The 12,931-nt window shown below is 41.6% G+C and overlaps 2 protein-coding genes across 2 annotated transcripts in view; one reads left to right on the top strand and one right to left on the bottom strand.

Annotated features, from left to right (window-relative positions):
• Positions 1 to 306: 306 nt before the first annotated feature.
• SMIM15 (small integral membrane protein 15) lies at positions 307 to 1,980 on the top strand. The gene is made up of 2 exons (XM_062609547.1): positions 307 to 563; positions 1,490 to 1,980. The coding sequence occupies exon 2, from the start codon at positions 1,517 to 1,519 to the stop codon at positions 1,739 to 1,741; it is 225 nt and encodes a 74-aa protein (XP_062465531.1). The 5' UTR covers positions 307 to 563; positions 1,490 to 1,516; the 3' UTR covers positions 1,742 to 1,980.
• Positions 1,981 to 3,213: 1,233 nt separating this feature from the next.
• Positions 3,214 to 12,931, bottom strand: part of NDUFAF2 (NADH:ubiquinone oxidoreductase complex assembly factor 2) — a 71,483-nt gene continuing 61,765 nt past the window's right edge. Inside the window, exons 4-5 of the mRNA XM_062609546.1 lie at positions 4,364 to 4,903; positions 3,214 to 3,783 (exon numbers count right to left, since the gene is read on the bottom strand). Coding sequence (XP_062465530.1) covers positions 4,646 to 4,903 — 258 coding nt within the window. The 3' untranslated portion in view covers positions 3,214 to 3,783; positions 4,364 to 4,645. The remainder of the gene's footprint in view (positions 3,784 to 4,363; positions 4,904 to 12,931) is intronic.

Below are 12,931 nucleotides of genomic sequence, written 5' to 3'. Positions count from 1 at the left end.
ACCGGCAGGAGTTACTTGCGCTCTACCCGCAGGTCCTATCACGCCCTGGAGCAGCACCACAGCGGGAGATGAAAACATCACGGGGTACTGGTCCCAGCCTCGCACTGGCCCGAGCGGGTCAGAACAGCGCGGCTGTTCTGCGAGGTGAAAATCCACCCGGACACCGGTAAACCCGGCTTTTCGAGATACGGCCTCCGCCAAGCAAGCAACGCCAGCACCGCCACAGCAGCCGGCGCCCGCCCCGGGAGCTCCGCCCGCCGCCGGGCTGCCCCGCCCAGCCGTGACGGCTGCCGGCGCCTCCTTCCTGTTTCCGCTCTGCAGGCAGGGCTCCCGCCGGGAAGCGGTACCGGGGGTCGGGGGGCGGCGGGAGGGATGGGGGGGGTGGTGCGGGCCCCTTCGCCCCGCCCCGAGCCCCGGCAGTGCCTTCCCGTCACGCTCCGCCCGAGCAGCGCCGCCTCTCTCTCACGGGCTGTGTGTTCTCTCCGCAGGGACCTGGGCGCCAGCCTTCCGTCGCTCGGCAGGCCCGGAGGGTGCCCGGGGCGGCGCTGGCCCCCCCGCCGCCGGTGAGTGAGGCAGCGGTCGAGGGCTCCACAACGCGGCCATTGGGAGAGGAGGGGAGGGGCGGGGCGCGGCGCGGCTGGCCGGGGGCGGGAGGGGGGAGAGGGATGGCTTTGGTGGCGGGCGGGAGGGTCCCCGCTCTCGGGCTCGGGCTCCTGCCCCGGGCCGAGGGGCCCCAGGTTTCCCCAGCACCCCCATGCGCCTCGCCGCTGACACAGGCCTGAGTTGGTTTTTGACTGCCGGACTATTTTTAGTTCACCTTTTAGCATAGCATCAACTGGGTTGGAAAAGACCTTTAAGATCACCAAGTACAACCTTGACCCCAGCACTGCCAAGACCACCACTAACCCATGTCACTGAGGGCCTCATCTACACGGTTTGTGAACACTTCCATGGACGGTGATTCCACCATTCCTCGAGTAGCCTGTTCCAATGCCTGAGCACCCTCTCTGGGGAAAGGATTTTTCCTGATACCCAGTCTAAACCTCCCCTGGTGCAGCTAGAGGCCATTACCTCTTGTCCTATCACTTGTTACTTGGGACGCCGACCGCACCTCACTATTGCCTACTGTCAGGTAGCTGTGGCGAGTGATAAGGTCCCCCCTGAGCCTTCTCTTCTCCAGACTAAACAACCCAACTGGGCTCTCTTCTCTTCCAAAGAAGCATGGACTTAACTTTTTTCATGTAGCACCTTGGTGTTACCTGAAGCTCTGTGGATGAAATGCCTAATTATTTTGTAAAGGCTGTACTTTAAGGCAGGGTCAACACTTTGTATTGCACTGTCATATATGATGCACTACTTTTAACTTCTGGTAACAGTGAGCCTGCTCTTTAATAATGAAAGATGACGACATATTAAAATGACAGTTTGTGTGTATGCATTCCTTTATTTTCCTGAATACTCAGAAATATTTCTTTTTATTATTCTATAGGGTTTTCCCAATAGAAAACCAGAAAAGATGATTGATATTAAGGCCTGGGCTGAATACATCGTGGAGTGGGCTGCAAAGGACCCATACGGCTTTCTTACTACAGTGATCTTGGCCCTTACACCATTGTTCATAATTAGTGCAGCGCTTTCATGGAAGCTTGCAAAAATGATTGAGGCCAGGGAGCGAGAGCAAAAGAAGAAACAGAAACGCCAAGAGAATATTGCAAAAGCCAAACGAACAAAGAAGGATTAAATGGGAAAAAAAGGTCTTCCTTGTGCAAAGAATCCATTTCCTAAATGAAACACTGTTTTATAACTGTCCTTTGATACTTGATCCTCTAATTTCTTGATGCAGGGAATTTAGTCCCTCTAGTGTATTTTTTTTCTGCTGAAATGATTTGTGTTAGTTTGTCCAAATGACACTTGTTACAGTCATTTAATCTACTTGTTCTAGTCCAGGTTGCTTTTCTAACTTTGCATGTTAAACTAAAATACCAACATGTTGGGTGGCTCTGGACATAGATGATTTTTTTTCCCTTAGTTGAGCTATTGCCTAAGTGTCTTAAAATTGTCAAATTATGGGGGAAATTATGAATGGTGAACCAGATTACAGAAAGGCAAGTTTCTGCAGACCTTCAGCAGAGCTGTAGAGATGAGCTTGCATCAGTCTTCCTTAGTAGCACATGTTACCAGTTTCCTTTAATGACACTGCATATGGCCCTGCAGTTCATTTGGCTCTCTGCCCGTAGAGGATGCTGTAGTGTCTTTGATGGTGGGGCTTATCTGCAAAAAAAAAAAACCCAACCTAGGTCTTCCTGAACTACCAGCCATCAACAGTATTTAAATGCAGCCCAAACTCTAGGAATCTCATTGCTTGTTCTAACTACCTTCATTTGTCTTGAGCCACTTCTGTGTTGTCTAGGCTTCCCCTAATGCTCACCTGAATACTCCACCTGTAACTGTTTTCTGCCTTCAAACACTTTATGCCTCAAAGAATAGCCATAAATGGGGCAAGACCAAAGGCCCAGGTGGCCTAGTGTTTTGTGGCGGTTATGGGAGGAGGATGTGCCAGTAGTTCTTCCTACTTGCTAACCTGGCTACCTTTGGTCTAGGACCTTCTCAGTTCGGGGGCGGGGGATCTCTGCCCTCATGAACCCTGGAACTCTGCTGCTTTCCAGGTTGCAAAATGCTGCCATGCTGGAAAAAGTCCAAGTTGTGTTTGCGTTGTAACTATGCCAACATTATTTACCAATTAATGTTTTTCTAACAAGCGATTAATTTTTCAAAGCCTAATTTTTTTATTAAGTCTAGTTCTAAAATGCTTGTGTCGGTCATTAATTTCTTAGATTTAGTGTATTTCTAAACAGCGGCACAGAGTTATGCTTTCTAGCAGCTAGACCTTCATCATGTTTAAAAGTAAAACATAAATAATATTGTTGTTCAAAAGGGAGAACCTACAGAGCTGGTGGATACCAAGAGGGATTAGAAATGGGGAGTCTTTATGGAGTGAAGTGAATGTGAAGTACTGTTGCTCTCTTTTTAGTTTTGTTGGTCAAAGCAAGCATTATTGGAATGTGGCATTTCAGCATTTTATAAACACATGGGATTAAGCCTCCATGTTTTGTATCAAGTGTTGTCAAATGTGTACCTGTTCCATATTTGACATATACTAGCTTAAAACGTGGAGAACTGATGAAGGATGCACTGCACAAATAAATTTGATACTTTTTTTCAAAAAATTGGATGGTCTTTATTTTGACTTGAAGTTCTCAAACACCATCTCTAAGACAAGTAATCTACACATTCTATGTATCTAAACTATGGCCAAATACATGTATAATTTAGGGAAGTCCTTGCATACACAAAGAATAAATAAAACCTTTTTCTTAATGACAGTCCCTTGTCCCAAACCTTGTGTTATTTTCCAGCAACTTTACCAAGTGCTTCTAACCTCTGCTATAGTAGTTAGATGTAGTTTAATTCAGCTTGATTTTACCCTGTGCTTACTGCTGGCTCAAATCAAGCATTATTCAAATACATTGACTGTTTTCTTAAGTTACAAGAATATCTGTAAGACTAATACAGTGCATAGTCAGTGTGGTGTCATAGTGATTCCTGTCAATGAGATCAACTTTTCCATCCACTTGCCAGAGTCAAGCACACTGGCACTGCCAAGGGAATTAAGCATTTTGAAAAACTATCTCAAACTGATGCCTAGGCTTAGGAAAATTTCAAGTGTACTGATTAACTAAAATTTATTACATCAAAAAACAATTTTAAATAATTCTTTTTTTCCTTGAAAACTGTCATGGGTTCAGCAGTAGCAGTCATTTTTCCCCTTCTTGGTAGCTGGTGTAGTGCAGTGTTTTGACTTTCAGCATGGGAACAGAGCTGATAACAATGATGTTTTGGTTTGGCCAAGGACTTTGTGAGCCTCATGCTCTGCCAGGGAGGAGGGGAGGCCAGGAGGAAGCAGAGACAGGACACCTGACCCAAACTGACCAAAGAGGTATTCCATACCACAGCACGTCATGCCCAGGATGTAACTGGGAGTTAGCCGGAAGGGCTGGGAGACGGCAGGGTTGGAGGAGTTATCGGTCGGATCTTGGTTGGGCTGGGGGGGGGGGGCGAGTTATTGGTCGGCTGGTGGTGAGATGATGTATTCTCTTCCCTTGTTATTTCCTTTATCATTATTATCATTGGTGGTAGCAGTAGTGATTTGTGTTATACCTTAGTTACTAAACTGTTCTTATCTCAACCCGTGGGAGTTGCATTCTTTTCGATTCTCCTCTCCGTCCCTCCGAGAGCAGGGGGAGGGCAAGAAAGGGGGGGGGAAGTGAGTGAACGAATTACCTGACTGGGTTTAAACCACGACAAAAACTCATTTATTTTTAAGAAAATTAAGGTAGAAAACCTCCTATGATTTCAAATGTAACTGATGAAAAGCAACTGTTGAAAACAAATTTACATAGTAACACAATGCTAATTTTAACTAAACCCAAAAATTTTCCAGTAGTTTGTCATGATTAAGCCTATGTGAACAGTTCTGCAAACATAAATGAAACCACTTTAATATTACTTTATTGCAGACTTAGATATACGAGCTGTTTATGTTTGTGTTAAACTATTTATCCATTAGCAGTATCTGTACAATTGTTTACTTATTACGACTACTATCACTGCTTGGTGGCATCCATGAGCCTGGCTGAAACGTATTTGCAGTGCTGCTTGGATCTTGTGAAGGCTCCTCTTTTCCGTAGTAAGGGGCAGATGCATGGCCTTTAACATGCGTATGAGCTGGTTCAGCAACAAGTCCCTCCTTGTATCCCTGAGCCTGAAGCAGCTTATCCTTTTCAGATACATCTTTGATTTTCTGTTTCATTTCTTCTCTGTTACTTTCATTCTTAAGAATCTCCTAATAACACAACAGAAAGATAATTAGATACATCAGAAATAAGTGTGGTACATAGTTGGTATAAAATTATTTAAACAGTCACTGTTTCTTAATTTCATAACCCAAATTTTCAGGTATGTAGGTAAAATAAACTATCACAAAATTAACTGATTTTCAGTGTCAGCCCTGGTTTAGAATATTCTTAATGTTTCGATCATGTTGTTGAAGCAAAACTGTACTGTGGTATCCCAGTTTCAGTATTTTATTGGATCAAAAGGTAAAGATACCCAGTCATCAACAAATGTGAAAATGCACTACAAATAAGGCTACCTTTTACACTGTTTTCTATGTAGGACTTGCTACTATACAGCTATTTATGATCTGCATCTCTTCTGTAACTCATTATGTCTCTGACATTAGGTATCTGCACATTGGGGTACTGACTGGGGAGAAACACATGTTCAATCTTGACTAAGCTGAAGCCACACAAGACATAATAATAATAAAAAAACAGCAATAACAACAAAAACCTAAATAAAAAATAACAATAAAAAAAAAGGACTAGGACAGAACTGAAATTACTGAAGTGTCAGGAGATAAAACAGGGAAGAGCATTAAAATCCCTGAGGCAAACCCTGCTTCAGACTCAGAAGACAGCTCAGCAAGGCCAAGCACCAGCATTGACAAAGCAGCAGAAGAGGACAACCTGCCACCAGCTGCACAGCTGATGACTGCCTGGCCAGCAAAGGTGAACAGGGAGTTATGATGAGGACACTAAGCACAACACCCCTTAGGTGACTGTATGTTAACTCTAAGCATCTACCAAGTGTATTAGCCAAAATGAATGTCCTACATTCGTAACAGGTGCAAAATCTTACCTACTGCCTCTGCACAGGTAAAAATAAAATAAAAATGATCTAGTTTTAGCATTTTACCTCTACCCCTGATAAACTGAAGCAACTGTATGATGTATGATCCTACTGCAAGGCCAAAAAACCCACCCACGACACGTATGCAGAAAAGGCTCGTACAGCTTGCTGATTCAACTTCATGAAGGTCTGTACTGAAACATGGCTGGGTACAGGTTACAGCTGGAAATTCACTAATAAAGATTACCTGAACTGGGATTGGCTTCTTCATCTGAGAAATGCTGAGGCTGAGTTGAAGCAAATGCAATTACTGGCTTGTCCACAGGTATAACAGAAAAACAGCTGCTAGTAGACTTTGCCTTCTTGTTTACAGGAAAACACAAAGAACTCCCAAAGTAAACACAAAAAAGTCTTGAAAAATACTGAAGTTTGATTTCTATCTGTTAGCATATGTTTCTTATTACAAGGATATTTTGCAAATCCTGCTAACAACATTTCTCTATGCTTTTGCTAGGGCAGATAGTGAAAAGTATTCTAAACAAAAGCAGACAGGTAATACACATATTCATAACAGATTGAGCACAAATACAACTTGACTGTAACCAACACCATGCAATAAGGAAGCTGCTAATATCCACATTTAGACTGGAATACAGGAGGAAAAAGGCTGAACACTTTCTCTGGAAGACCTACGGAGAAACTAGACCACTGCCCATGACATTATTTCAAGAATGGCATTAAAACGTGATATTGCCAAGAGTTGACAAAGCAAGTATGTGAACACTTAAGAACATTTTAAAAGACAGTATTTAAAGAAAACCTTGTCTTAGAGGTACTAAAACTATTTTTCTTAGTCCATAATTGCCTCTATTAAATTGCTTCTTAAATTCACAGATGCACAGAGCAGAGGCATAACACATACCTATTCATCATGAAAATACACAAGTAGCACACAAAAGATTTTGCAAATTGAATGGGAGGCAGGGGGAAGGAACAAAATTCTGCCACACTCAAAGATATTGCCAAGTGTAAAAGGTCAAATTTTCAACAGTCAGTATAGCAAAGCCTCATTATAACATCTCTTAATTCCATCCTTGTTTACTATATGCCTGTATAAATCTACCATGACCTTACTGATTTCAAGGGGATTACTCCTACGGTGCTCATATAACCCCACTACTAAGAAATAAGTGTGTATACCTTTATGATATCTGACAACTGCAGTGTAGTATCTGCTAAAAGAGCACGAAATGATTTATTAAGGCACAAATGTAATTCACTTATCAACTAGCTAGTGGACAGCTACTTACTAACTTCAGAACTTTTCCAGTGATTACTTTAACAAAGTTATCCTAACCAGGTAATAGCAGCTGTAACTTAAGTCAGATAACAGTAGCTGTAACTAAACTCCAAATTCTCCAAGTCCATCTTCAAGGTTGATGGGAAACTATCATCTGGTTTCCAGACTCAAGTAAAAACTCTTTTAATCAGCTTTCACTGGCCAAAGTGAAAGCAAACACATAAAGCTAAAGTGACTTGCTCAGCATCTTCTATACAACCCACAGCAGGAAAAAAAATTCTCAAGTCCAAAGTACCTGCACATGTTCATTTTATGCATTAAATTCATGCCACTAACATGTACACTGAAATCAGGGTTCTTGTGCTCAAACTAAAGAAGACGTGAATGAGGAATGTTGTGTCAATTGGCACCTTATAAAAATTGTGTCAAATAAGTGAGTTTTCTTAGCATAAACATCTTGTCCTTTGATACTGGAAAGTAACAAATTCCTATTACGATTCCATAATTCTTTGGAATTCTCAAAGTCCTTCCTGTTCCAAATATTGCCTCCAACAAATACTTCATTCCCAATTCTCAGTATATATACTTTTTTATAAAACACAGTGATTGTATTTTTAAGTACTATTGGTTCAATTACAATAGCTACTGCAGTTTGGAAAAGGTATAACGCCACAGTTCCCCTGCCATTACAGGAATTTCCAAATTTGAATAGGATAATCAACTTGGTTCACAATGCAAATTTTAATGAAATTACTAGATGCATATTTATCAAGGAATTATCCTCAAAACACACTAGAAATGTGCAGAATCTTTACAACAAATCTTCCAAATTTGGCTTTTATCTGCATGGCTCACTGTACTTAATTACAGTGAGTGTTAGAAAGGGCCCTCCTAAGACATCCTCCTGGTTCTACAGGGCTTCCTATCACCTGCAGAAGAATGGTAGAGAAGCCAACATCTGTGGGCTTTTCTACCCCTGACAAGTAGTCTAAGTAAATCCACATAGCTCCACAGGCTCTTCAATCCACCTGCACACAGCTACATTTTCACCCTGAGTCTCTGTTGATGCCTGGCCCTTCACTGTTCAATAACTCTAAGCAGTGACTGGCAGCTGAGTCTTCTTTTTCTCTTAATTACATTGGCAGGTTCAGAACATTTATCTTCTCCTCCAAGATGAACTGCAATATTTTATAAATGGCTAGCTTCACCTACAGACAGCCCATCCCACCCACCCCCCAAACATACCATTTGAGTTTTCTGTGGAAATATAAGAACATAAATATGTAATGTACTCTGACCTTTAGGGGAAATACAAAAATCATACTATCCAGCAAAGAGAACATGGTGTCTACTGGGTAACTGCAGTTTTCTAAGGGTTAGCTTGTTCTTCAAATACTCTTTTTTATACAAATTAAAGGTATAAGCCCTTTGAACCTGCAGTTCTCAGGAGACATGGTATCTAAAGAGAATCAGAAATGCCCTTCATCGTTTTTATTAAAAGAGAAATCTAAGGATTGGGATTGTGCTGCAAAACTGAAAAAGGAAAAATGCCCGAAGACATCCAGCCACGTTTTATACCAGTTGAAATCCTTACATGTAGATATTCACCTTTAAATGCACCAGCTCCCAGCATTTGGAACAAGGTAACACATGACGTGGTGAGAACTAGGCCCAACTACGTGTACTACAGTTCACTTTTAGGTGGAATGTAAAAGAAGACATTTTACTCACTGCATGTAATTACTTGTCCAGCTTTGGTGATTACTGTAAGCTCTAAGAAGTTTTTGATCCTTCTAATGATTGCAGCTGCCTGCCTTCCCTCCTTAGAAAGGTAGGGTTTAATGAAGTGATCTCCAAGGTTTTCTTGAAGAACCTAACATTATTATTACTAAGGAAATGCCAAAGTGGTCCTACGTGGAGTCGACGCAGCTGCTTTTCATCCAGATACTGACGACTTCTGCTCATTCTGACATCTTAGGTGGTAACTGCTGCAGAACAAATAATGAAAAACGGTCTGCTCACGGGGGCAATGAAGCACAAGACATGTTGCTGCCTTCCAAGTGTTGCTGCAAAAGGGATCAGGCTGCATTTTATGCCACTAGCATGAAATTTCCACTTTTCTTGGAAACTGTATTTTTCTTTAAAGCACTCAACTGTGGCAGCTGAGATGTACCACCAAGCATCCTCTGCTGCTTGGAAACTGTATTCACCTCTATAGGAGAAAAATCTAGAAGTTTGTCTGTAGTCAAAGGATTCAGTGCCTACAAGGCTGTACTGGAAGACCTGCTGCATCTGAAGATCTGGAATGGACCCTTCTTTCACATTTAAAGGATCCCATCTTGACATAGCTTTCTCTTTTCTGAATAAACTAGTAGCCTTACACAATAAATAAAATTATCTCCTCCTGGTAGAAAAATGTTGTAAATACGAAAAAGGTTTCTCTAGACCCAAGCTGAATCAGTTAAATACTAACTCTCAACAAATCTACAATCAAATCTACAGAGAAGCAATGCTGTTATTATATAGCTACTTCTGAGAATGCAGAATCTCTGGCATGAGCTGAGATAGTCTCTAGGGCACCACAGTATAGCACACACGTATTTGGCAAGAACATGTATTGAGAGGCAAGAGAAAAGGCTCAGACAGTTACATTTACTGGAATGTAAAGCATGTCAGCAACACACAGACTCAGTAGGAGTTTGTGCCTGAATTATTTTTACAATGCTGCAAAGATTTTTCTACAGAACATATATAACATAACATAGTAATAATATAACATCGTAATAATATAACATAGTAATAATACAATATATTATAATACAATATAATATAATAAACATATAATATAACAGCAGTGTGCGCTCACAGCCCACAAAGCCAACCATATCCTGGACTGCATCAAAAGGAGAATGACCAGCAGGTTGAAGGAGGTGATCCTGCCCCTCTACTCTGCTCTCATGAGACCTCACCTGGAGTATTGTGTGCAGTCCTGGTGTCCTCAACATAAAAAGGACATGGAACTGTCGGAACAAGTCCAGAGAAGGGCCACGAGGATGATCGGGGACTGGAGCACCTCCCGTATGAAGACAGGCTGAGGAAGTTGGGGCTGTTCAGCCTGGAGAAGGCTGCATGGAGACCTCATAGAAGCCTTCCAGTATCTGAAGGGGGCCTATAAGGATGCTGGGGAGGGACTCTTCATTAGGGACTTAAACAGGGGAAGTTTAGATTGGATATAAGAAGGAAATTCTTTCCTGTTAGGGTGGTGAGGCACTGGAATGGGTTGCCCAGGGAAGTTGTGAATGCTCCATCCCTGCAGTGTTTAAGGCCAGGTTGGACAGAGCCTTGGGTGGCCTGGTTTAGCGGGAGGTGTCCCTGCCCATGGCAGGGGGGTTGGAACTTGATGATCCTAAGGTCCTTTCCAACCCTAACTACTCTATGATTCTGTATGTTCAAGATCACAGATGAAGCTCTGCAGAGGCAGCAAAAGGCACAAATTACCCTGGCACCACTGCACCCTGCCCCGAATAAAGGGCAATGCATAGCCTTGATGTGCCCACAGAGCAAACAAGGAACTGTAGCTATGACTCAGTCCCAGTTTGGTCCTTGCTTTCCCCTTACGCTACAAATGATGTAATCTGTACCAGCCCTTTTCCTGGTACACATTACTTCTCCCTCCACCCCCATTCAGCTGTGCTGATAGCGAACTGGGAGACAGAGCCAATGCTCCGTGTGTTCACTCCCACTCGGGAGAGAAAGTAGCAGCTCTCCTCTACAGCCTTGGGATCTGCAGCACAGGCAAACTGGAAGTAATGGGACAAATTGGTGCCTCAATACTCTTCTGTGAAGGCTAACAAGCACATATGTTTTAAACCGGAGAGAAAGTTAAAGTGAGTAAGAGGGAAGGACTCGCAAATATGACGGCTTCTTCAAGTGCCTTTTTTAAAAATTACTATTATTTGAATGGCTTTTCTGACCACTCCCTTACATTTAGACCTTTGTAGTTCAGCTGTTTATACTGTTAAATTTCACTGCCCTTTCACACTGAGTAATAACCCTCTCTGGAACCATTCATAATTTACTATGCAAAAGGCTATTTAGTGCAAGTCAAGTAATTTGAGTATGTCCCGAATTTTCAATCCTGGTTGTCATCCTGGACAATAGTGGAAAACGTTTTGCTCAGACTGCTGTTTACTCCTGTGCTTTTCAAATAGCATTTCCCAGAACTGTAAATCTTATTCTGCAGCTTTTTTGTGGCTTCAGGAGTAAAATACTCATTTGCTAAGCCCTATTCTCTATGCAAGAATGTACAATCTCCATGTCAGAGTTTTTGTTTTAAAACTTCTCAACTGAAGCATCTGAAAAAAGACAGAAGCAAAACTGCAAATTGCAATCCCAAAAGTGACAAAAAAAAAAAAAAAAAAAAGGATTTTGCTAAACTGCATCTCATTCTTGTTAAAGGAACATGAATTCTGTGTAAATTAATCTCCATGACTGAAGCTAGTTTTGATCATACTACCTCTCAAATAAATAATGATTTATGTATGATCAAACAAATGGGAAAAGTGTGTATGTGCTGTGGCAAGCAAACAGAATGTAGTTTCAGTGTAATTATTTGGGCTGAGGCGGAAGGAGAAACAACCATTGAAATCTTATGCTTATTACAACTCACTGACGTATATTTTTCTTTCCTTCACAAGGAGTTTGTCAAAACAGATAATTATGGAAATGCCTGAAATGGTGTGAAAGAAGACAGGAGCTGTCACGAAAAATTTCCTATTTTAACATTTCACCTTCTATCCAAATGTGTAATTCAGAAGCCACAGAATTTTATTACTGTGTAACAAGTACATAATGCATGAGAAAAGCAGCCATTTACTGTGGTTTTCTATTTTAAATTATTTTCAGGCCCTTGACACTAATTAAAGGAACATGCAATTCTACTTTACTTCCCATGAAATATTAACATACATACACATGCATACAAAGAAACAGTGAAGTTTCAGTTGAAACTGAGAATACTTGCAGCTATACAGCCCTGTGTGCACTACAGAGGAAGTATAATCTAGCTTAACAGTGAACTGACTTCTAGAACAAAGATCTGTATCCACTGAAGAGCCACTATAGGTACGCATGTAGCAACTGCAGGACATGACACTGGCAGGTTCAGAGGTAAACCCCATTTTTCTCTAAACCAGTTTTTCTAGGCAGTATCATGATAACCTTCTCTATTTTTTTCTCCTGCATGTTCTGACACCCCAAGTTGGCCTGTAACTTTATTTCTATCTCCATCCTCCAGACAAGATCATACACAGTGTCAAGTTTCTCAGATACTCTTGAACCTTAAGACACTGTGAGAAGTGGTGCATGGCTACAGGGACTGTCATAGAAAAAAATAAGGGTTAGATTTCTAAATATATTCAAGTACTTGGAAATACATGCAGTAGGATTCTTTAAAAGCCCTTACAAATCTGATGCCCTCTAAAATCAGAAGTACTAAACAAACCAAATAGAAGCTAGACACAGAGAGGCTTAAAAACTGAGTGTATGCCTGCTATTTTTAAGGTTTGTTACATCCTTAAAAATATGCCTCTTAGTTACTCCCAGTGTTAGAAGCTGAAGACTCAATGTGTCTTAGATACAAGATACCTAAACCAATTCTGGTATGACTCCCCCTCCTACATGGGAGAAAACCCGTCTGTGTGTTACATACACACTGATCTTATCAAGAAGACAGAGAGGTATACTGTCTACTGAAACACGCACCACAGCCAAAGCTTACAAGCATCTTATGCATCCAGCCACTATCTCAATCAGTAGCTGCACCAACAGAAAATAATTTCGTTCATCAGTATCTTTAATGTATTTATGTAATGCTATCCC

This window comes from Pezoporus occidentalis, unplaced genomic scaffold, assembly GCF_034315485.1.
Source record: "Pezoporus occidentalis ecotype Australia unplaced genomic scaffold, CSIRO_AGI_Poc_V1 ctg139, whole genome shotgun sequence".
Lineage (NCBI taxonomy): Eukaryota > Metazoa > Chordata > Aves > Psittaciformes > Psittacidae > Pezoporus > Pezoporus occidentalis.
The sequence above is the reverse complement of the archived record's forward strand: the minus strand, read 5'-3'. Positions and strand labels throughout refer to the sequence as shown.

Coding starts and splice junctions, on each gene's coding strand:
- SMIM15 (XM_062609547.1), top strand. CDS start 1,517: ATGATTGATATTAAGGCCTGGGCTGAATACATCGTGGAGTGGGCTGCA.